We start from the raw sequence: 25,525 nt of genomic DNA, 5'->3' as shown, positions 1-25,525 counted from the left end.
CTGACCACTAAAACAATAAAAGTATCTACTACATCTCTGGTCGTGCTCCCGAAGTGGATGGAAACTACTTTGCAGTTTCGAGCTCCTGGAGCAGCCAGCAGTGGCTAAGTACAGCCAAATGTACAATGAATATCGCCTCCAGACTGGCCCTGTTTCATACTGCCAAAGAATGATATGCACCAGGCTAGTAGAATCCTGAAGACTACTTTCTTAGCTTCTCTCTAGAATCAATGGTGCTGTGGCTTGCCTACTGTGTGAAAGACATACCAAGTGGAGCCATAATCATCAGAGTACTGTAAGTAGAACTTAAACTCAATTGGCATTATGGCCCGCTCCCATGGAGAGATACATGTGAAGTATTGCAAACTTTAAACTTAAATTAAAATTAATTATAGTTAAAAAAAATTTTTTTTAAATTTTACATTAAGTAGTACATTAACTGGTATTAAGTACCGTATCTATATCCTATTCTAGATATGTGTCTAATAATTATGGTAATATTTCTATTAAAGCGTATGCAAAAGTACATTGAACATGTTAAAAGTCTTGGTAAACTTAATTTTCTGAATAGTTAGTAAACATGTCTATAAGATAAAGAAATAGCCATCTTGCCTGACAGCAGTGGAGCCAACAGCCCTTTTAATCTAAAAAGCCACAAACTAAAGGGGGCAACCTCTCACAGTCTTTACCCCATACTAGGTAAAGGATGTGCTTAAGGCCAGGGGCTACCAGTGGCTTACAAGTAGCCGGTTAATTAAATACCAGGCCCAATTGCTAAAAACCCCTGAAGTGCAAATAAGGGTGTGTCAAACTCTTAACGCAGCCACCCTACTACCGGTAGAGGGCCCAAAGTCAGATCCTTAGGGACCCCTTCTCCACTCCTGCCTTGAAACTCTTAACCAAAACTACTCAAGCAGGCCAAATTTAAAAGATGAGCCTTTTGTGAACCCAGACATTAAATGGCTCACAGATGAAAGTTTTACTAAAAAGAAATTACAAAGGTAGGCTATACAGTGATTTCTCAATTTGAAGCTATAAAAGCCAAAGCTCTTCCCACTGGAACTTCAGCCCAGAAAACAGAGCTAATTGCCCTTACCCAAAGTTCAAAACTAGCAGCTGGAAAATGGGCTAATATTTATACAGACTCTAAGTATGCTTTCCTTGTCCTTCACACTCACTCTGCTGTGTGGCAAGAACGAAGCTTGCTTATTACAGTGGGTCACCTATTAAACATAGGCAAGAAATCCTAAATTTACTAGAAACCATACTCTTACTTCAAGAAATAGCAGTTATACATTGTCCAAGGCATCAGAAAACAAAACACTGCTATAGCAAAGAAAAATGCTTCAGCTGATGCAGCTGCTAATGCGGCAGCACAACCCAGGTTTCCCTCCTACTCCTTATTCCAGCACCTGTACTAGTACTTAAAGTTCCACCATATACCCAGGGTAAACAAATGGGGACAGCTAACTTAAAGTTCACCCTAAAAACTAATAAGTAGCTTATTTAAATGTTCAAATCTACCTGCCAGGAGGAGTGATGTGGGCTATGGGTAGAAGGCTCTTTGTCTCTTCAGAGATAACTAAGTTGTTTGACTTGTAGGTGTGAAACAGTAAGAAGCTGCAGTCCTGCTCTTAGGGACCAGCAGGCTCCAGTCCCAGGAAATGTTTAACAAAGCAAGGGCTATAAACTTTAAGTATTTAGGGGAAATGCAAAAACCAAGGCTTATCTAAAATGTCTGGAGTCCTTGCTAAAAGCTTACCTAAGATGTGGAAGAGATATATGCTAATTGAAGCCTATTGAGAACTGAAACAAAGGGACCATTTGGCCTTTCCTCTCTGTATAAAAGACGTTTGAAAATCTTGTTCCGGGCTCGGGATTCAAACAGAAAGCTCCCGAGTCCGGCCGGCCGTCAATAAACCATTTTTCCTTCTCAAAATCATTCCTGAGTCCTGGCCTCTCTATACTCAAATAATTGAACTTCTCTTAAATTCCACAACATTAATGGCGACCGCGAAGGGACAATAAATGAAGGCCAGAGACGGTAGCATTTTGCTGCCCCTTCCAAATCCCCGAGGAAGCCGGGAGGACTCGGGTGAACCCCAAATCTGGGCGCCCCTGGATTAAATTTAATCCAGAAAAGATGTGGGCTCCACCAGAATCTTCCCGACAAAATCGAGGGCAATGGAAGGTCTGAAGAGAAAGATTCTGAGAACGAAAAAGAACTCCGAACATGGAAGAAGGTAAGACTCCCCGGGTGAGCACAGTCTGGAAGGCCCTAGCTTTAATTGCTAGGAAGGGGAGGCTGATCACCTCCCGAGAGAACCCTAGTAGCCCCAGAAGGCTGGGGGGAAGCCGTTCTCTCTAGGCTTGAGAAAAGGAGGAAAACCGGGGAAAAGCCCTGGTGTTTTGGGTTTGTCTAACTGCATGTTAGAATCTGGTACTGGTCTTATATCCACTAAAGGAGTGGAGTCTCGATTTTAATAGGAAGGGTATTTATAGGTTCGAGTCCTAATATCCTGGAAATTGGTCTAGATTAAGGAAAACAAAACTTGGTTACAGGAAAATGGATCGGCTTTTCTGGTGGAGCTTGGTCTAGGTGTAAAGTTTAAACAGTGGAAAAGTCTAGCTGAAATCTTTTGTTATGGTGCTAATTTGTGAATGAATTCGCTTTATACCAAATGTTAAGTGTTCTGAGGTTTGTGATGGCTGTGGGGGCAGCCATGGTGAAATAAATATATAACTTGTGGGTCAGATTAGTGACCTTTGTGCTTCTGTCTGTGTCAGCTCAATGTTAGTGTCGGAGTTGTGTCCTTATGTAAAGTAGAATTACAGCTGAGCTGGAGCCCTCCCTTGCCATTGGCAAGGGAGTGAAATGATTCTGGGGCAAAAGCTGAGGAGTCTGGATGTTTGCGGAGTCTAGATGTTTGTGCATGCTCTGCTGTCTTGTCTCTGGTCTGGCCCTTTGCCGGGGCTTGGAGGCCATCTGTGTCCGCGCCAAGCACCCAAGTCTGTTGGGAATGTCCCAGTCAGGGCGGCTGGGTTCCTGGGAGAGTTGCCAAATTTGAGTAGGTTCTGTCTGCCCATTTAGCTGAAAGCTGGAAAGGGGGGAGCGGCTTGCCCCTTTCCAGTGAGTCCACCCTTCTATTCATAAGCCGCATTCCTGTTTGTTGTGCACCCGACTGCCTGGAAGGGGGGGAAGTGAAGGAGGTGAAAAGCAGAATCAAAATAAATGCAGTAAAGTTCCCTCCTTAGGGTGTCAAAGCCAAAATACGTTTGCATTCTGCTCAGGTTCTTAGAAAGTATTGTAGTAACCTTAAGTAAGAGAATGCTCTGTGAAGGTAAAATTTGTGTTAAAGGTATAAATATAAAAGTTTTACAAAGCATTGTTTAAAGTATTTAAGTGGCTAATTGCAGAAAGTCATTATTTAACAAAACTGAATTGATAATAATAATAATAAAAGGCAATTTTATAACAAACTTATACGGAAGCCAATCTCCCCTGCCAACTTGCTTCCAAAAAAACTGTTTCTGGTATTACCTGCTACTAAGTATTTAAAGTGAAGAAAAGTTCATTATTTTAACAAACTTGGTTAGTATTAATGGCAATTATATGTTGCAAGACGTTTGCCTGGTAACTTAGTATGTGGGATATATGGAGTGTGTTTTTATTGTTAAGGCAACAGAAGATGATTTTGTCCTAAGATAAAATGATTGATTATTAGAAAGAGTAGAGTGTAGGACAGAACCTGAATGAATACTGAAAGTGTAGAAGGTTTGTAGAAGAGAAATTTTTATGATTAAATTGAGTAAGATCAATATACAAAAAAAATATTTTATCAATAGCTTCTTGTGCTTTAACCTCATCATATCCTCAATGTTTGAAGAAGAGTTCTTTTAAAAGAACATTTTATGTTCTAGAAATCAAATCCTGAAAAGTAGCCTTTTATTTCAAACTAACTGCAAGAGATTTATTCTTTCACTTTAAAAGAAAAATTAAAGTAATGGTTAAGTTCATTTAATATGTTATAAGTTGAATAAAAAGTATTTAAAAGTGTTATAAAATTAATAAGTTTTAAAAAATTAATAAAAACTGTAACTAAGAGTTAAAATCATTTATAAATGCATTTATATTGTAAAACAGTGGAAAGACAATAACTGAGATTATAGCTGGGTGAATTTAGCCTGAAACTATTATTTAAGTGTAAATTCTACACTAACCTTTCCTTTGTTTATGGTTGCTTCAGGCCTAACCTCGCCCTTTGCCTTTGCCTGTGGTTATTTCATAATTGAGAAGAGCTAGGACATCACTGTCTCCTCTTCTGGTATTAGTAACCCTTTCTCTCATGAATTCAAGTGTAAACTAAATAAATTGCTGCCTGATAGAATAAGGTTAAATGACCACTGGAGTTTTATTATCTCCAAAACCAAAAGGGGGGTAGAGGGGGAGAAGTCTCCTGCCTTGACAGTCAGTGTTCCTAAGAGTGGCAATTCATGAGAGAAAGCAGTCTGTCTCCCTGAGGCTTCAAATAGCCTCAGTAAATATATATAAAACTAATCTTGTTGCTTATCCAAAATTCTGCTAATTTCAAAGTAAAATATAAAGTTCTAAAACAAAATGGTGCTAAGGCATTGAGAACATTTTAGTTATTACAATCCATTAAGTAAAAAAAAAAATTCTTGTGGTAAACTGCATAGTCATAGTGCAAATTAAAAAAAGTTTCAGTTCAAAGTAACTAAAGTCATGTTGTTGTGTCAAACTATTCATGTCTGCCTATTTGCTCAAATTGTTAAAAAATATGCAGTTATATTTATAAATATTCTTAAAGCCCAAATTGAACTAAGCAAGATGAAAAAGTCATAAAAATCTGATTATAAAAACAATTAAAAAAGGGCCTCCTCTTTGCAAGAGCTTTTAAAGCAAGACTAAGTGTGGCAGATTAAACCTATCTACTAGGCTAGAGAATTAAGAATCAGTTTGCCTGGTAATTTCCCAGTTTAAACCTTTGTCAGCCATAAATTAAAAAAAAAAAAACAAACAAAACAAAGATTAAGTTAATTTTCACAGAAGAAAAATGTTAATGTAACCCGGCAGCCTGCTGCCTCAGTCTCCCACTCCCGGGTTGGACAGCAGTAGAAGAGACCAGTTTAGGCCAGTCCTATAGGCAGTGGAAGGATGCCCAAGAAAGAGCTAACTAAGTCGGTGCCATTTCAGCACTAAATTCTATTCCTTATTTGACAAAGGGGGGGAGCAAGTAAAAACTAAAATAGTTAAAATGTGATAAAAAAAGCAGTTAAATCAAACTTTTGCGTGAGAAAGTTAAATCTCAGATAAGCTGTAACTTCTGAAGTATCCAATCTATGGAAAAACAAGAAGAGCTTGCATGCTAAGCTTAAGAGTATAAATTGTGTCATTTTTCTTTGTTCAGGGCACCAGCCATATCTGGCTCTGCGCCCCTTCTTGCAAGATTGAAAATAAAGTATTTTCTTCTCCACAATCTGGTGAGCCTTATTTTCTTCCAGAAGATTTCTTTCCAACAAAATAAAGTAATTAGTAGCTCTATTAACAAATTTCAGTAAGTAAAGAAAAGTCCATAAAAACTATAGAGAGATCTTTCCTAAGTTATGATTTTTAAAAAATTAAGTAATTGTGTAATGTGTTTTAAAACCTGGAAGTCAGTATGCATGTGTTTTAAAACCTGGTAGTCAGTTATGCTTTTAAATTAATAATTTTCATAACTTAAAGAAAAGAAGTTTTTAGCTTCCTGTAAGAGAAAAAGAGAACATTCCTTGCATAAACTATTATAGTTTCAATTTTATTTAACTTGAGTGTAATCTCCCATAGTTAATTTATAAACTAAATTAACATATGTACAAAATCTTTACAGTAATAAAAATTGTAAGTGAAAATTGTAAGTTCACATTAGTAAAATTAAGCTAAAAGAAAAAAATTGTAGATATGCTCTCTTAAATAAAGAGTAAATTTCTTTCATTAGTAATTGTAATTTAGTAAGTTTATTTAAACATGAAGTGTCTAGTCAATGCGGTTATAGTCAATTATAAAGAGTTTGTAAAACATCTTCCAAACTGAAAATGTTTAAATAGTTCTAGTTGTAGAAGTCATTGCTAACTAAAGAAACTTAAATTGGTATTAGTAGCAGAAATAACTTCATGATAATAAACCTGTCTGAAGGCCACTGCAAAATACACATTTAAGTAAATAGTAATAAAAAGTTGTCTTGATTCTATTAAAAATATTCTGTTTTCATTCTAACAATGAAAAATAATATTTTTCCTCTATTACTAAAGTAAAGTACCTACTGTTATCTTCATAGTAAAATTGTGTAAGTAATAGTCATTTGATATATGTATTGCGTTAAGTTGTTTAATATATATATAAAACAAAGAATAAACTTTAACATTGTCAAACTCTTGTGCATTCGAACCAGGCCTTGTATACATTACAAGTGGCCTCTCCATGTGAGTTATTGGCTAGGCTAGTCACTGACCCCTCAATTAAAAATATGTGCTATATCAGTCTCTAGTTCTGCTCCTGAAGTTGATAAAAACTATATTGCAGTTTCAAGCTCCTGCAGCCAATAATGACTCGGTACAGCCAAGTGTACAATAGATATCGCTTCCAGACTAGCACTGTTCCATGGTGCCAGAGAGCGCTATGCACCAGGCTAGTAGAATACTAGAAAATCTCTCTAAGATGAAAGATGCTGCAACTTGCTCACTGCGTTGAAGAACATGCTAAGTGGAGCCATGATACCAGGAGACTGTAAGTAAAACTTAAACACAATTGGCATTATGGCCTGCTCTCATGGAGAGATAGCATGTAAAGTATTACAAACCTGAAACTCAAAACTAATAATAGCAACTCTGAATCCTTATGCATTAAGTAATACATTAGTTAATATTAAGTGCTGTACTTTTATCCTGTACTAAATATATGCCTAATAATTGTAATGTTATCTTTTCTATTTTAGATCAAGTGCAGAAGTATATTAGACATGTTAAATTCCTAGTAAAATCATTTTCTAAACAGTTAATAACATGTCTATAAAATAAGGTAGCAGTCTCAGCCAGTCTCAAGTTAGCAAAAGTGAAGCTTGCTTGCTGATAGTGAGTCACCTATTGAACAAGTCAAAATTGCTAGAAATTGTACAATAAAAACCAAAGTGTAAAAATCTTTATTCTGTAGTTCTGATCACTCCCACAGGTGAAAACTAAGAGTATTTCCAAATTAGTGTTCTAATCCTGAGTGAAGCCAGTTGCCCAAAGAGTGCCAGTTCACCAGGAGCATCTGACAAAGCGAATGAGTGTCAATCATTGAACAGCTTAAAATGTGTCTTCAGACAAAGCTAAGTGTCTGTTGCAATTTCTCTCTAAAGATAGATTACTTAAAAAAGAACATATATGCTGTTCCCACCAGCTTTTAAGAAATGCCATCTTTATAAGCACCAAACCTTGTCTACCTCTGTAATCCAATGTGTCCTCTTTTAAAAACAGGTATTCCAAAATTTTAATTAAGTTTGTTTCTTTCAGAGTGAACATCTTATTAACCATATGAAAACTTCATCCAACTTCGTACAGAATGCCAGATCCATCTTCCTCCAGTTAGAATAAATTAAAGAGTTTTACACCTTATTAAGCAATAACTACAGCCCATGGCCAGCAAGAAGCAGTTACAGAAAAGAGATCGTCTCCCTTCAGCACCCCTTTTAAATTAAAGGTGTAAACTCTTTAAGAGTAAAATAAAAGTAATAGATGGATCTAGAACCTGACTAGAAATCCACGTGAGTGCCAGTGGCAGCAGAATAACTGCGAGAGGCCCCTGCCCAAGATTCTGCTGTCCAGAATGAAAAGTTCTAAACTTCTAAAAACGGTCCTTGATGCTGTACTAAAGACTGATAAATAATCAGTCAAGACAACAAACAGTCATCCACCTCATAGCTACAACAATAATTATGCCAAAGCTTAGCAAGTAAACTTTGACAAAGGGAGAGAATGATGTGGGCTATAGGTAAAAGGCTCTTTGTCTCTTCAGAGATAACTAAGTTGTTTGACTTGTAGGTGTAAAACAGTAAGAAGCTGCAGTCCTGCTCTTAAACACCAGCAGGCTCCAGTCCCAAGAAATGTTTAACAAAGCAAGGGCTATAAACTTTAAGTATTTAGAAGAAATGCAAAAACCAAGGCTTATCTAAAATGTCTAGAGTCCTTGCTAAAAGCTTACCTAAGATGTAGAAGAGATATATGCTAATTGAAGCCTATTGAAAACTGAAACAAAGAGACCATTTGGCCTTTCCTCTCTGTATAAAAGACGTTTAAAAATCTTGTTCCGGGCTCGGGATTCAAACAGAAAGCTCCCGAGTCCGGCCGGCCGTCAATAAACCATTTTTCCTTCTCAAAATCATTCCTGAGTCCTGGCCTCTCTATACTCAAACAATTGAACTTCTCTTAAATTCCACAACAGGAGTGCAGTAAAAAGTCCTTCCTGAACTTCGCCAAGGCATTCATCTGGGAAAAATATGCCCTAACTAGCTTAACCAAATGGATTTTCAAATAAAAAAACAAAAACAACAACAAAAAAACAAAGCCTGATAAAAACAGTAAAAAACTTATCAAAAGTTTCTCAGTAAAAGCCAAAATATAAAACCTTTATTCTGTAATTCTGATCACTCCCACAGCTATTGAAGCTAAAGAAATGTCCAACTTCATGTACTAATCCTGAATAAAGTCAGCTACCCAAGAGTACCAGTTCACCAGAAGCCCCTGACAAAACACGAGTGCCAGTCATTGAACAGCCTGGAATGCGTGTTCAGAAAAACAAAAAAAACAACAAAGCTAAGTAGCTAATACCATTGTTTATTATAATTTCTCTCTGAGGTTAACCAAGACCATAAAATTAGTATATACCGTTTCCCACCAACTTTTAAAAGATGCCATCTTTGCAGGCGCCAACCTTTTCTACTTCTGTAGTCCAGTGTCCTCTTAACGAAACCATGTATTCCCAAGTTCTAATTAAGTTTCTTTCTTTCAGAATGAGCATCCTGTTAACCATGTGAACGCTTCATCCAGCGTTATACAGAATGCCAGATCCATCATCCTCCAGTTAAAATAAAATAACAAAGTTTATACACCTTGTCAGGTAGGGACTACAGCCCATGGCCAGCAGGAAGTAGCCACAGAAAAAAGATCATCTCCCTTAAGCACCCCTCTAAGATTAAAGGTGTAAACTCTCTAAAGGGAAAATTAAAATTAATGGATAAATCTGGAGCCTGGCAAGAAATCCACATGAGTACCAATAACCCCCAGGATACCTACTGGAGGGCTCCCACCCCCAAGATTCTGCTGTCCAGAACAAAAACTTCTAGAAACAGGAAATAAGCCCCAGATATTACGCAGGGACTTTGTCTTTGGGCCCTCACTGGAAAATTAACATGTAGTGTAATCAATCAAAACAATAAACAGCCACCCAACTCATAACTCCAACAATAGTTTTGCTAAAGCTTAGCAAATTAAGCTGGCATCAAGGGGAGAATGATATGGGTGGCTGTGTGTTTCTTCATGAATAACCTGGGCAGTGTGTGCAAACAATAGGAAGTGTTGTCCCGCCTTTCGTTACCATGCCAACCACTCCAGTCCTGGAAAGCCAATTAAGTGATATAGGCTCTATAGACTTTGGATATTCAGGGAGAATGCAAAGTATGCTAATTCAAGCTTACTGGGATTGTGGGGAATATGTGTTAATTCAAGTTTATCTAGTACTCAAAGCAGCATTTGACTCCCAACTCCTACATCCTCTGTATAAAAGGAACTCAAAAATCCTATTCCGGGTTCGGGGTTTTGAACAAGAGTTCCCGAGCCTGCCCTGGTGTAAATAAATTTTCCTTCCCAAAATTATTACTGAGTCCTGGCCTTCCGTACGTGATAACTGAATTTTTCTGCTTCCACAACAGTATTACGCTCGGTTTTAAAAAGGATGGGCAATGCCTGGGAAATAATATTGGGGGGGGGGGGGGGGATAGGGGACTGTGGTAATGCATATTCAGGTGCATTCCTAAATTTCTTAATTCTCTAAAAAAAGGGATTGTAACTCGAATGGACAAAAACGGGTCAGGAAAATTACAATTTTTTACTCTGTGGGAAGACCGGCTGCAGATAAGGAAAAACTTGGGTCCAGGCGTTTACAAATATTTACTGAGCCTTACTCAGCCTTAGTAAGTGCCAGACGTTGGGGGATCGAACAGCAAAGTTCTTGCCCTCAGGAGTTTACAAAGGTTGGAAGAGAAGACGCTAAACAAAACTATTTCAAATAAACTATATAGCATATCAGGAAATGCTAAATGCTACAGGGAAAAAACGGGAGCAGGAATAATGACTACATATAATGAGTATACCCTATTCTAATAATTCGTGAGATCTTTTCATTTGAGCAAACACCAGGAAGGCATGAGGATGCAAGCACTGAGGCCGTCTGGCGGACATACCCAGTTAGAGAGAATAGCAAGTGCCCCTTTACTGGAATTTACAGCAGGACACGGCCCAAAAGATGCCCAGGAAGGCAAAATCCCTGCGAGTCAAACGCGCTATCCACACACAACGCGGCGGTTCACGGCCAATTGCGACACCTCCCACCATCGATTTAGTCTACGGACTGAAACAAGTTTCTCCCTCACACACTGCTTCCCCGCACCACCTAAACCACTCCCCACCCTTACCAGAGCTCTGCGGCCGGGGGCGGGCCTCTCCTGGCTCCGCCCTGGGACCCGCGCGCTTGCGGAAGGGTCAAAGGTGAGAGGTTGTGGAGTCGTCATGGCGGCGCTGTGTTGGGCTCGCGCCGTGGGTGCCGAGAGCCGTTTCCTGCGAGTGTTTCTGTTCTCCCGGACTTGTAGAGGTGCAGGCACTGAGAGTGGCTCCGGGAGTGAGAGTTCAGATGCCGCGGAGTCCGGGACGCAGCCAAGTAGCTTCGCGAGCGCATTGGAGCGGCTCTCGGAACTGCAGCGGCAGGCGGAGCTCAAGCAGGTGAGAGTCGCGGGAGCTACGCCAGCGGCGCGGCAGGCGGGGTTCGGCGTAAGAAGTGGGGCTGGGAGTACGCGTGGGAAGCGGGTCGCTGGGAGTAGAACGCGAGCGTAGTGTTTTTTCCCATTTGTTGTACTTTTGCACAGCATTTCTGTGGCGGACTGGCGCTGCCACATTCTTATGTGCACTTTTCCTTGGGCAAGTGCTGAAGGAGGGGAACCAGTAGGGGTCGCTGCCGGTAAGGCTGTCTGGGTCGTCCCCTGGGACGCAGAGGCGTTCTAACCCGCAGGGCGAATTGGACTCACACTTGAGAAGCAGGACTCTGGAGTCTGCTTTGTGCTGTGGCTCCAGCGTGGATCTTGATGTCTGTCGTAGAAGGCTCTCCAAAATATTTGTTAATTCAATGGGTGGCTGAGTGGGAAAATTGCTTTGTGAACTTGGGCAAGTGACTTACCTTGTCAGTACTTCTGTGTAAAATATCTTTAATGTATATGAATATATAATTTCCATTTATCTCGGCCGATGGACGAAATTTATTGCAAAATATAATAAAATTACGAGGTAAATGAAATTTAAAAATAGACTTAAAAATACAAGCCTGAGTTTTTTTATTATTGAATTTAGCAGATATAAAATTGGATGTCTGGCGATGTTATATGTAAAAGTTTATAATTTACTATAAAATATACTAAAAGTTCATTATCTCTCTACAGTTCTGTACTTATCTTTTCCGGGACTTTTAACAGGTCACAGACTGGCAATATCTGGGATTATAAAGATCATTTTAGAAAACTGCCTGGAACATAGTAAAAAACCATTAGTAGTCTACATTATTGTCAAAGTTTTCCTAAAATCTGTGAATTAGGAAAAGCCTAGTCTATTAGTTTTTTATTTACTGCTGTAACAAATTACCACAAAGTTAGTGGCTTACAACAACATAAATTTATTATTTTACAGTTCTGATGCTGGTTTCACTGGGTTAAAATCAAGGCATTAGCAGAGCTGCATTTCTTTCTGTAGGTTTTGAGTAGGGTAGGTTTCCTTGACATGTCCAGCTTAGAGGCCTCCTGCATTCCTTGGCTCCTGGCCCTCTTCCTTTATCTTCAAAGCCAACAGTAGCTGGGTGAGTCCTCACTTTGCATCACTCTGACCTTTCTTCTGCCTCCCTCTTCCACTTATAAGGACCCTTGTTATTGCATTAGGTCCACTGGGGTAGTCTAGGATGAACTCCCTGTTTTGAGGCCAACTGATTAGCCACCTTAATTTCATCTGCAATTTATGTGTCTGGCTGTGAATTTACAGAATCGGTTCTACAAAAGTTCATTGGACACTTAAGACCAAAAAATGAAACAGGCCACTCCATTCAGCAAAATAGTAAAAGTTTATTAGGGAACTTACAGACCAGGAAGCTGGTCCTGGGCAGCCACAGGATTTTCAGAGTAGCGTGCTGTGCCAACCAGCAGGGTACGGAGGGTTATATAGGATAAAAATAGGGAAGGCGCAGAGCCAAGTTGGGATTTGCAAGATCATAAATATGTCTTTTGAAGTTACTGATATGTAGCAGGGTGTCTCTAGTACAAATAGCAATGGTGCTTGGGAATGTGTGCTTTGAGATGCACTTACAGGGTTTTGTTTTTGTTTTTGTCTTATCTAGGAATTTATGGCTTCTCTGGTTTGCAATCTCATACTATGGATGTAACATGTTCACAGGTTCCAGGGTTTAGGGCATGGTTATCTTTGGGGGAGGGAATGCATTATTCTGCCTAACACACCTAGAGAAGTTATACAATCCTAACAGAATAACTATGATGAACCATGTAAGGGGAATAAGGAGACCTTGGTGTACTCTGCCTCTAACCAGTGGTGTAACTTTAGACTTCTTATAGTGAAATGAACCTAATATCACCATTTGGTGGAGGGGTTCTAGGATTGAGGTAATTTAAGAAACATGTAAATATGTCAGTGCTCTTCCTCCAGATATTATGGGTAACACATTCCTATTTCTTGGTTACCCCCCCCACCTCATACAAACTTCATCAAAGCACTTTCCAAAACCCCCAGAATTACTTCAAAATTACTGAGATAATTATGGAAAGAATGAAAATAGTAGCATAAATGTTTGAAACTCAAAAATCTCATACTTGAGAGTTTCATATAGTAAGCAGTAAATAAATGTTTTGTTGAATGAAATAAACAAGGTATTGGAGAATGACCAGGGTTTTTCTTCACTACCCTAGCCTTTCCTTTCCAGGGCAGTTCCAATTGAGCACCTCAGTTTTTCCAGGAGGTGGGGCAGGGTATTTCCTGGCAATCTCAGCATTTTTTGTTAGATTAGCTCAATCCAGCTCAGGCTGAACTGAGTCTGGTTGATTGTTTTCCTAAACAATTTAGAGAAGAATTATTTTAGTAGATGGGCTTAAATGTTGGTTGTAACATTTGGTTCATTTATTTCTTGCTCACAATTCTGAGACATCATGGTTTAATGGAAAGAAAGTTCCCTGGGAATGAAAGGTATTGGGAGGCCAGGTTGTAGTTTCAGTTATACTAGTTCTCAGCTTTGAAGCATTGCAAATCATGGGGACCCATTTACAGATTCTTAATTGATACCTCTGACTCCAGTTGCTCCTTGGTCAAAGTCATTCTCCCCACTGTGGACAGAGTTATCTGCCTAAAGTTGGACCTTATAATCAGACTTAGTGAAATGATCTTTTGCTTTACTTGGATCTTTTGTTAACCTTCATTCATACTGCCTACAAAAGTAAGTACACATTAGAGACCTGCCACCTGTCAGGACACAGTCTAGTGCAAAGGTTAAAAGTTTAGGCTCAATTTGAGGGTGCTGAGATACAGATACCAGTTCTGCCATCTTAACTAGCTGTATGACTTTGGGCAAGTTACTTAGCCTATTTGAGTTAGTTTTTATCTGTGTTGGTCAGGAGGAGAGAGACCTAAAGAGATAACAACCCATTCCAACATAGGTACTGGGTCGCCAGCAAAAGCACAACTCACACAGGTTCTGATGGAAAGGTGTTGTACTCACACAGTGAAGAAATAGGGCAAGATCAAATTCACCAGTGGGCATTGGTTCCCCATGATTCTCCATCCATGGCCCAGGCAAAGAGATCATCTCTGCACAGCATATCTTCCTTTGTTTATGTGCTGTAGTGGTAGAACCCTGTCCGTTACCATCAGAGGCAGATAGACCTATACCACTAGGGTGTAAGCTGAATGTTGTAAAACATTCCCACCAGAGTCAGACTACCTCCAGTGAATATTTGGAACAGCAGTGGGAGGAATGTACCAGCAGTCACCTTATTTACTGGAAACTGCATTTTATCCCCCCAGGCTGACACACCAGGATGTGTTTGTGGGTCCCAGAGAAAGGTAACAGGCCACACTAGGACTGTTACATTTAAAGTGCTTTCAGTGCAGTGGCTGGCACATAATAAGGTTTTAGCTTTTATGTGGATCCAACTATTTCTCCTTCAGCCTCCTGCTCCTGAAGAGTAGTTTCACTGAAATGCTTCCAGGATTGCATAATTCCTTGAATGAAATTCCACTGTTTTCTTAAATAATTAATAATAAATTCACTTTAATTTAAAGAACCCTGTGCACATGCCATTCTGCTTAATAGCAGATTTGAGAACACTTGTAATTACTAATGTATTAACCTGTGGTGCCAGAGTAATGTGCATGCATACTTCAGACTAATAAAGGTTTTTCTGACTTCTTTCCCCCACTAGAATCTAGGTCTCAGGAGGGTAGAGACCTTGTCTTGTTCTCACCTAAATCACCAGCACCTACCACAGGGCTTGATTGTAGGTGGCATTCAGTAAATGTTTGCTACATGGGCAAATTAATGAATACTTTATATAGTACATATTTGAACTTCAGTTATGCCTGATCTATCTTTGAATTGAGATCTGTGCATGACTGCTCACAAACCGTTGTATGAGTGGGAATATTATAGGCTTTAGCGTATTGTTTAAATGTCCCTGTTCAGAGTAGTAATTGAGTAAAAGCATTTTGTAGGGGTAATATAAAATGGGAAAATGCCACATTAGTTTTAATTTTAGTGTCTTTTGGAAGTTTTTGGTATTTTCTGACATAAATTTTTGAAGAGTAATATGAGCCATTGTTACATGTTGAGAAAAAAAATTTCATTTTACTTTTTGAATTTTCTGGATGTATTTAATTAAGAGTATCTTTTTAATTTAAGTAACATTTAAGTGTATTATTCATACATGAACATACATAAACAATAAGAGTATGGTAAAGTTATTAACTTAGGAATCAAACATGCATATCATCATACAGGGCTTCCATACATCACCCTACCACCACCACCTTGCATTGTTCTGAAACCTTTGTCTATAAACTATGAAATAGCATCATCAAAATATTACTCTTAACCATAGCCCATGTCTTACATTTGTTCTTTTTTTGCCCCAACCCACCTATTATTAACACCCTGTATTAATATTATACATTTGTTACATGTTCATGAGAGAATGTTCTTATATTTGTCCTGTTAATCACAGTCCGTCTTTCACCAGTGGATTCCCCGTGTAATACAGTCCCATGCTTTGTACAATCTTCTCAAGGTGTACACTCAGTAACTCATTTTCGTCACAAAGTTGTGCTCTTATCACCTAAATTAATTTTAGAATGTTCCTGTTACTCCAAAATGAAAAATCCTATGTCCCCTTGTACCCCCTCATAGTTGTCTTTTAGAACTGATACAGGGAGGCAGATGTGGCTCAAGTGATAGGGCCTCTGCCTACCATATGGAAGGACCCAGGTTCAATCCCTGGGGTCTCCTGGTGAAAAAGAAGAGAAAGTATGCCTGCACGGCGAGCCAGTGCCTGCGCGGTGAGCCAGGTGCCTGCGTTGGTGTCTGTGTGGCAAGCCAAGTGCCCATGTGGTGAGCCAATTGCTGGTGCTAGTGAGCCACGCAGCAAGATGATGACACAACAAAAGAGAGCCAAAGGGGAGAGTCAAGGTGAGCACAGCAGAGACCAGGGACTGAGGTGATGCAGTTGACAGGAAACTTCTTTCCACATCAGAGGTCCCCAGGATTGAATCCCGGTGAATCCTAGATAAGAAAGACAAGAAGAGAAGACAGATACAAAAAAAAGAAAGAAAGAGAAATAGATACAAAAGATCACACAGCAAATGGACACAAACTGCAAAAACAGCAGGGTGGAAGGGGTGGGGTGGGGAAAAACTATAAAAAAAGGAATTGATACAATATTTTTGTGATAGCTTGCAAAAATATTACAATATTATAATATTAACTATGTCCATGTTACAATAAGTGTAATTTTCCCATGTATCACCATATTCTTAACACTTTGTAAAATAACATTTTTATATTTATGCTATTAACTATATAGTCTTCTACCACTGAAATCACTGTTATACATTACCCTAGATTATTCTCTGCTTTCCTTTCAGTTGATATTTATGTCGACAGAATACCTCATCCCAGCCACAATCTCATTTATAAATCAGCAGTTATGCTCACTATGATGTGTTACTGTCAATTCATTTAAATTTGACTATAAACTTTATTTTAGAATTCTACATACATTGAGCATCAGCTCCCATTCTCAATCCTCATTCTATTTCATAGTAACCTATATGCTAGAGTTTACCTCTGTGAGTTTACCTTTTGTATTTAGTTCATGTACGTGAGACTATACCATATTTGTCCTTTTGTGTTTGGCTTATTTCTTTCAACATAAAACCCACAAGATTCGTCCATGTTGTTAAATGCATCCTGATTTCATTTCTTCTTACAGCTGAATAGTATTCCATTGTATGCATATATCACATTTTGTTTAGCCATTCATCAGTTGATAGACACTTGGGCTGGTTCCATATTTGAGAAATTTTGGGTAGTGCTGCTATGAATATCAGTGTGCAAATGTCAGTTTGCATCCTTACTTTCAGTTCTTCTGAATGTATTCCTAGTAACAGGATTGCTGGATCATACAGCAGTTCTATCTATATTCAGCTACTTGAGGAACTGCCAAACTGACTTCTACAGAGGCTAACTATATCTTTCTGCATTCCTACCAGCATTGAAGAAATGTGCCTATTTTTCTACATCTTCTCCAGCACTTGGTAGTTTTCTGGGTTTTTTGATGGTGGCCATTCTATAAGGTTTGAAATGGTTTTTCATTGAGTTTTTTTGGTTGGTGTTGATTTTTTTTTTTAAATTAACCCATGCATACACTGGTTTTTATTTTATTTTATTTTTTTTGCGTGGGGCGGCTCTCCTTGCAGGGCGCACTCCTTGTGCGTGGGGCTCCCCTCCGCAGAGAACACCCCTGTGTGGCACGGCACTTCTTGCACGTATCAGCACTGCGCTTGGGCCAGCTCCACATGGGTCAAGGAGGCCTGGGGTTTGAACCGCGGACCTCCCATGTGGTAGGTGGACACTCTTATCTGTTGAGTCAAGTCCGCTTCCTTTTCATTTAGTTTTTTGTTTTTTTTAAATTCTACTCCATTTTTTTAAAAGATATTACATTAAAAAAATATGAGGTCCCCATTCGCCCCCACCGCCCCCACCCCACCACTCCCCCCACAGTAACACTCTCCCCCATCATCATGTCACATCCATTGAGTCTGGTGAGTACATCTCTGGGCATCGCTGCAACCCATGTCCCGTGTTCCACACCATAGCCCATCTGCACTTCCCTAATACTAGTGATATTGCACATTTTCTTTTCATGTGCCTTTTGGCCATTTGTCTCTCCTCTTTGGAGAAATGTCTATTCAAATCTTTACCCATTTTTTAGTTGGATTGTTTGTCTTTTTATCATTGAGTTATATGATCTCTTTATATAGCATGGATATCAAACCCTTGTAAAATATATGGTTTCCAAATATTTTCTCCCTTTGAGTAGGCTGCTGTTTTACTTTTGAAGTACAGAAGTGTTTAATTTTGAGGAGGTCCCATTTATTTATTTATTTTTTTCTTTCATTGCTTGTGCTTTGGGTGTAAGGTTAAAGAAACTACTGCCTACTGCAAGATCTTTCATGTTTCCCTACATTTCTTCTAGAAGTTTTATGGTTGTAACTTTTATGTTTAGGTCATTCATCCATTTTGAGTTAAATTTTGTATACAGTTGTTCATAGTATCCTCTTATGATCTTATTTCTGTGAGGTCAGTAGTAATGGTCCCCCTCTCATTTCTGATTTTGTTTATTTGTGTCTTCTCTTTTTTTTTTCTGTCACTCAGGCTAAGGGTTTGTTGGATTTGTTGACCTTCATGAAGAACCAACTTTTGGTTTTGTTGATTCTCTTTTTTTTTTTTTTCTCAATTTCATTTATTTCTGCTTTGGTCTTTTCTACTTCTTTCCTTCAGTTTGGTTTGGGATTAGTTTACTGTTCTTTTTCTAGTTCCTCCAGGTGTGCAGTTAGGTCTTCAATTTTAGCTCTTTTTTAATGTAAAGCACTGAGGACTATAAATTTCCCTCTCAGCACTGCCTTTGTTGTATCACATGAGTTTTGATATGTTGTGTTCTCGTTTTTACTGATCTGGAGATAATTTACTGATTTCTCTTGCAGTTTCTTCTTTGACCCACAGATATTTTGTTAGTTGTTTAATATCCATATATTTGTGAATTTTCCATTTTTCTGTCTGTTATTGATATCCAGCTTCATTCCATTATGGTCAGAGGAGGTGTTTTGTTTAATTTCAGTTGTTTTAAATTTATCAAGACCTGTCTTGTGACCCAACATATCATCTGTCCTGAGAATGATCCATGAGCACCTGAAAAGAATGCATATGCTGCTGTTTGGGGATATACTACTCTATAAATGTCTGTTAGGTCTAGTTTATTTATCATATTATACAAGCTCTCTCTTTCCTTATTTATTCTCTGTTCAGATGTTCTATCCAATACTGAGAGAGGTATATTGAAGTCTCTAACTATTACTGTAGAGAAGTCCATTTCTCCCTTCAGTTTTGCCAATGTGTGCATCATGTATCTTGGGGCACCCAGCTTAAGTACATAAACTTTTTTTCTTTTTTTAAGATTTATTTTATTTATTTACCCCCTCCCCCCATTGTTTACATTTGCTGATGGGTCCCTGTGTCCTTTTGTTTTGTGCTTTTCTTCTTTTTTTTTTAGGAGACCCTGGGAACTGAACCCCGACCTCCCACATGGGAGGGAAGTGCCCAATAGCTTGAGCCACCTCCACTCTGCGCTTGTTGCGTCTCCTTGTTGTCTCTCTTCGTTGTGTCATCTTGTTGAATCAGCTCACCACACCAACCCATTGTATCAGCTTACTGTCTTGCTTGTCTTCTTTAGGAGGCACTGGGAACTGAACCCAGGACTTCCCATATGGTAGGCGGGCACCCATTGGCTTAAGCCACTTCTGCTTCCCCTAGGTGCCTAAATATTTACTGTAATTATTTTTTCTTGCTGAATTGTCCCTATTATTAATATATAATGACTTCATCTCTTATAACAGTTTTGCACTTAAAATCTATTTTAATAGTATTGCTTCTCTAGATCTTTTTTGATTATTATTTGTATGAAATATCTTTTTCTAACCTTCCACGGTTTTTATTAGAGGTACTGGGGAATTAACCTGGAACCTTGTACATGGGAAGCAGGCACTCAGCTACTTAAGCTACATCCGCCCCCTGAATCTTTAATTTTTAACCTAATTATATCCTTACGTCTGAGGTGTGGCTCTTGTAGACAGCATATAGGTGGCTCATATTTTTTGTATCTGTTTTGTCAGTATATGTCTTTTGATAGCAGAATTCAGTCCATTAATTTTGGATTTTATTATTGTAAACGCATTACTTTATCCATTTTTTCCTTTGGCTTTCCATTGTTATATCTTAGTTTTGTCTGTCTTTTTGCCCTTACTAATAATCTTCATTTTTTTTATTCATCAAGTCTCTTACTCTTGTTTTTTCCTCTCAGACTGCAGTACTTCCTTTGGTATCTCTTATAAATCTGGCCTTTTTTAACATACTCTTTCAGTTTTTGTCTGTGAAGACTTAAACTCACCTCATTTTTTTTTATTACTGTAATTTTTTTTAAATTAGAGAAGTAGTAGGTTTACACAAAAGTCATGCAAAAAATACATTGAGATATATTACTTTATGTCTGGTTTCTTTCACTTAGCATAATATATGTATTTTTTAAAATATATTTTTAGTACAGAAGTTGTAAACTTACAAAACAGTCACTCACATGTGTAGAATTCCCATACAGCATCCCTTCACCAACACACCATACTGTTGTGGAACATTTGTTACAGATAATAAGGTAATATCATCAGACTGTTACTACTACTATGGACCACAGCCTATATTTTGCATATTTTTTCCATTTTTTATTAACACAGTACATCTTTGGCATTGTATAAGTATGTTACATAATTGCTGTTAAGTCTACTTCGTAGGTTACATTAATTGTATTTTTCCCATGCTTTTCCACATTCCCACCACCCTGCAATAGTGATGTAGATCCATTATAGTTCACAGGACATTCTAGCATTTATACTATTAACCACAGTTCTCATCTAAACGCTTAGATTATTGTTTAGCTTTCTGTTAGTTGACATTTACATCCTAAACTACCCTTTTTAGTCATAATCCTATTTATAAACTAGCTGCTACTCACTGTAATTTATCACTGTAAGTTGTTACCATCAACTCTATCCATTTCCATACTTTTGCAGTCAAGTTAATTAGAACTTATACACACATTAAGCATCAGTACTCCTTCACAGCCCTCTTACCTTTTAATAACCTGTACTCTAGGTTTTAACTCCATGTGTTTATTCTTTGTATTTAGTTCATATTAGTGAGAACATGCAATATTTGTCCTTCTGTGTTTGGCTTATTTCACTTACTGTAATGTCTTCAAAATTCATCCGTGTTATATTTGTCCAATTTCATTTTCTTCTTACTGCAGCATTGTATTCCGTCATATGTTTATTCATTTTGTTTATACATTCGTTGGTTGATAGACACTTGGGTTGTATCCATCTTTTGGCAATTGTGAATAATGCCACTGTGGACATCAGTGTGCAGATATCTGTTCCTGTCATAGTTTTCAGTTCTGGATATATTCCTAATGGAGGAATTGTTGGATCAAATGTTCTATATTTAGCTCCCTGAGAAAATGAGAAATTGTCTTCCACAGAGGCTGCACCATTTTACAATCCCACCAACAGTGAAGTAGTGTTCCTATTTCTCCACATCCTCTCCAGCACTTACTGTTTTCTGTTTTTTAAATAATGGTGATTCTGTGCAGTATGAGACTATAGCTCATTGTTTTGATTTGCATTTCCCTAATAACTAGTGATATTGAACATTTTTTCATATGCTTTTTGGCCATTTGTATTTCCTCTTTGGAGAAATGTCTGTTTAAGTCTTTTACCTGTTTTTTTTAATTGGATTGCTAGCTCTTTTATTTTTGAGTTGTGTGATCCCTTTATATAGAATGGAAATCCTACCCTTACTGGATATGTGGTTTCCAAATATTTTCTCCATTGAGCGGGCTCCCTTTTTACCATCTGGATGAAGTCCTTTGAATCACAAAAGTGTTTAAGTTTGAGGAGGTCCCAGTTATCCATGTTCTCTTTCATTGCTCATGCTTTCAGTGTAAGGTTTAAGAATCATTGGGAAAAGTTTTCATTTAGCAATAATCATGCCTCATATAAACCTCATTGTTAGGATACTGTCACTGTGCAAAATTCACCCTCTTTTTGTTTGTTTGTTTATTATTTTTATTCCCCCCCACACCGAGATGGCTTCCTTGTCTGTCTGCTCGTTGTCGTCTTGTCTTCTTTTAGGAGGCACTGGGAACCAATCCCAGGGCCTCCCATGTGGAAGGCAGGTGCCCATCCGCATGAGTCACTTTTGCTCCCTGCTGGTTTTGTCATCTTTTGGTTGCAGCATCTGCTCATTGCAGCATCTGGTAGTCTTCTTTAAGAGGCACTGGGAATTGAACTCAGGACCTCCCATGGGAGGTGCGTGCCCAATTTCTTGAGCACATCTACTCCCCACCCTTATTTTTTTTCCTTCCCCCTCCCCCCACCCTGTTGTTTTTGCTGTCTGTGTCCTTTCTCTGTGTAATCTTCTATATCTGTTTCTCTTTTGGTCTTCTCTCATTTTTTCTCTGCTAGGATTCACTGGGATTTGATCCTGGGGATCTCTGATGTGGAGAGAGGTTCCCTGTCAGCTGCACCATCTCAGTTCCTGGTTTCTGCAGCACTTTACCTTGACTCTCCCTTTCATCTCTCTTTTGTTGCGTCGTCATCTTGCTGTATGACTCACTTGCACAGGCACTCAGTTCTCCACGCAGGCACTCAGCTTGCCATGTGGGCACTCAGAGAGCAGGCATGCTTTCTCTTTTTCATTTTCTTTTTACCAGGAGGGTCCAGGGATTGAACCCAGGTCCTCCATATGGTAGGTGGAAGCCCTATAACTTGAGTCAATTCCACTTCCCTCCTCCCTTTTTTTTGAAGGACAGTTTTGCTGGATAAAGAATTCTTGGCTGGCAGATTTTTTTTTTTTGGTCTCCTCCTTTATGTTTCAACATAGTTGTTACCTTGTGCTATTTCACCACAGAAATTGTCAGTAAATTTCAGGGGGTGAAGAGGAGCAATAGCCCCAAAAAAGCAAGGATAAGTTTATGCTTTTGACTATTCTTTCCTTCTTCTCCCAAATCATTCTCTTCTGACTGGCTACTGCTAAAGGTAACAAATTGCCCTTCACTACTGCTTTGATTTGGTCTACTGGAGGCAGCTATCAACCAGCTTTGTTCTTCTAAGTCCTTTTCAATTTATTTTTATTTACAGAGTTCTTTCTGTTGCTTCTCTTTTACTCTATTTCTTTTTGTTTTTCTGATGCCCGGTGATCCACTTCAGCATGCAGAGCTCTTTGTTATTCAAATCGAATCACAAATTTTCTCCCTCTCATTAGATTGGCACTCATTGGTGAATCTTTCCATGGTGGTGACTCTTTCAACCTTCGCTTGCCCATGATTCTGGTCTGGCTGTAGCCGAGATTCAATGTGGGCTTTCAGCCAGATTCACTGAAGAGAAACCACTCTGCCCTTAGCCATACACCCCCTCCTCCTGGGAGGAAAATGTCTGTTCCCTTCTCAGTTGGCTGCAGTGAGGCAAGGGTTTCATCCAGGCTGTTTGCCTTGAGGGTAGGGGATGGGTGCTATTCCTGGCTGCAATGGGTAGTAATTCACGGTTTTCATTTTGGCTTCTTTCTCTCTGTCCTTTGCCCTTCCAGGGATGAGCAGCACTCTCCTGGTCTACAGAGCCTCAGAGCAGGTCCCTTGGATAGCTTTTTGCCCTTCCTCCATTGTTTTTGTGAGAGAATTGAGACCTGCCTACCTCATCTGATGCCATTTTCCCAGAAGTCTAATTAAGAGTGTCTTGAAATTAAAAAATGAATAATTGGGAAGCGGACTTGGCCCAATGGGTAGGGCATCAGCCTACCACTTGGGAGGTCTGCTGTTCAAACCCCAGGCCTCCTTGACCCGTGTGGAGCTGGCCCATGTGCAGTGCTGATGTGCACAAGGAGTGCCATGCTGCCGCGCAGGGGTGTCCCCCCTCATAGGGGAGCCCCACATGCAAGGAGTGCGCCCCTTAAGGAGAGCCGCCCAGCGCCAAAGAAAGTGCAGCCTGCCCAGGAATGGTGCCGCGCATACAGAGAGCTGACACAACAAGATGACGCAACAAAAAAAACACAGATTCCCGGTCCTGCTGATAAGGATAGAAGTGGTCACAGAAGAACACAGTGAATGGACACAGAGCAGACAACTGGCGGGGGGAAGGGGGGAGAGATAAATCAATCAATCTTTAAAAAAATAATTATTCACTGTGTGATTGCGAGTTCTGAAAACAATTATTGTTTATAGATATGTAAAACTAAAATTTGCTTACTTTAAAAAGCCAATGTAAGCAAATAGTACTGAAGGTTATTATGTGGCACATAAAAGTTCCCTTCTTCCTTTTATCACTTTCCTAAAACTGAAAAGTGTTTTTTTTATGCATACTTTCAGAGATTTTATATATATATGTATTACATATATACTGTACGTATATTAGCTCATATATGCTAAATATTAATATATTTAAACACACTCTGCAACACAAATTGGGTCATACGACCCAATTTTTGAACTGTGTTACTGTTGAAATATGTAAGCTCTGGATTCTTATTTTAAATTCTGGTTCTTCTACCATTTACTAGCTGCATTTCCTTGGAAAATTACTTAAAATCTGTAAATCTCCTTTTCCTTTTTTATAAAATGAAGTCCTGTGCTGTGGGATTATTGAGATTAAGTGAATTTATGTGTAAAAATAGTTTAGTAAATTTACCATTTTGTTACATAATAGTATATCTCACACACAAAAAAATCACTTGTATTCCATAGTATGAATATAGTGTAATGTGTTTATATGGCTCTTAATTGATGAGCATTTAGGATGTTATGCTACAATAAACATTTACATATCTTCCCATTCTTATGGGAGTATTTTTGTAGGCTATTTGCTAGGTCAGAGAGGATACATGATTTGAGTTTTGATAGTGATGACCTCTTTGTTTTATACTCCTACTTATAGTGAGTGACAGTGCCTCTTTCCTCACAGCTTTATCAACACAGTATTATAGGTAGATTTTCTTGATATTGGGAAACTAAAACAAAATAGAGAAATTTGGAACTGGTATTGTTATCCTTTAGCCTTGATTTCAGAATTTTGATTTTATCAAAATAACTGCATGTTCACATTTTAAATTTCATAATAAGTTAATTCTGTCACTTTGAACTCAAATAGCTTACTGGGTCCCTAAACATATCATCTCTTTATTTTTGCTAATTCCCCTGAAATTATTTCCCTCCCTGAAAATTCCATTGTAAAAATCACCTCCTCTCTTAGGCCTTTGTGATCTTACCAACCAGGTGAAAGCTTCTTTTGAATGTTCTGGGACTTTGTTTCGTACTGCCTAGATGGCCCACACTCACTTCTTAAGTTGTATTAAAGTCATTTGTGAACTTGTTTTATCCTGTTTCCTAGGATGTAGTTCCTGGAGATAAGGATCATTTTTCCCTCACTTTTTTTATCCCTTGCACATAAATAAGAATTGAATATATATTTGTTGATTCAAGTTGGAATTAAATTTATAGAGTTTGATGGTTGAGTTATTATAAATGAAAAATAACATCTCAGGTGGCCTATGGTTGGATTTTAAAATATCTATGTATAGTGGTCAAAGCTCAAGTTGTACCATCTGATTTAATTCTTATTGTCTGTCCTTAGGTATGCATATGTGCACCTCAGAAATAAATGATATTCAGTAAGAGCCAAGCATATTATTCTTAAAAAAGAACATTTCCTTTTTATGCAGGAATTTAAACAAGGACAGTTTATTTTGAATTCCTTTCCTAAACATTTCACTGAGTTTGGGAGTTAAAGGGAACTCAAATATAAATGC

General features: G+C 38.5%; 1 protein-coding gene across 1 annotated transcript in view; it reads left to right on the top strand.

Moving 5' to 3' along the window:
* Positions 1–10,443: 10,443 nt before the first annotated feature.
* Positions 10,444–25,525, top strand: part of MRPS28 (mitochondrial ribosomal protein S28) — a 153,201-nt gene continuing 138,119 nt past the window's right edge. Inside the window, exon 1 of the mRNA XM_004479096.5 lies at positions 10,444–11,031. Within this exon, the coding sequence (XP_004479153.2) occupies positions 10,459–11,031 (573 nt within the window). The 5' untranslated portion in view covers positions 10,444–10,458. The remainder of the gene's footprint in view (positions 11,032–25,525) is intronic.

Source organism: Dasypus novemcinctus, chromosome 14 (genome assembly GCF_030445035.2).
Source record: "Dasypus novemcinctus isolate mDasNov1 chromosome 14, mDasNov1.1.hap2, whole genome shotgun sequence".
Lineage (NCBI taxonomy): Eukaryota > Metazoa > Chordata > Mammalia > Cingulata > Dasypodidae > Dasypus > Dasypus novemcinctus.
This window is presented reverse-complemented; position numbering and strand designations above follow the sequence as displayed.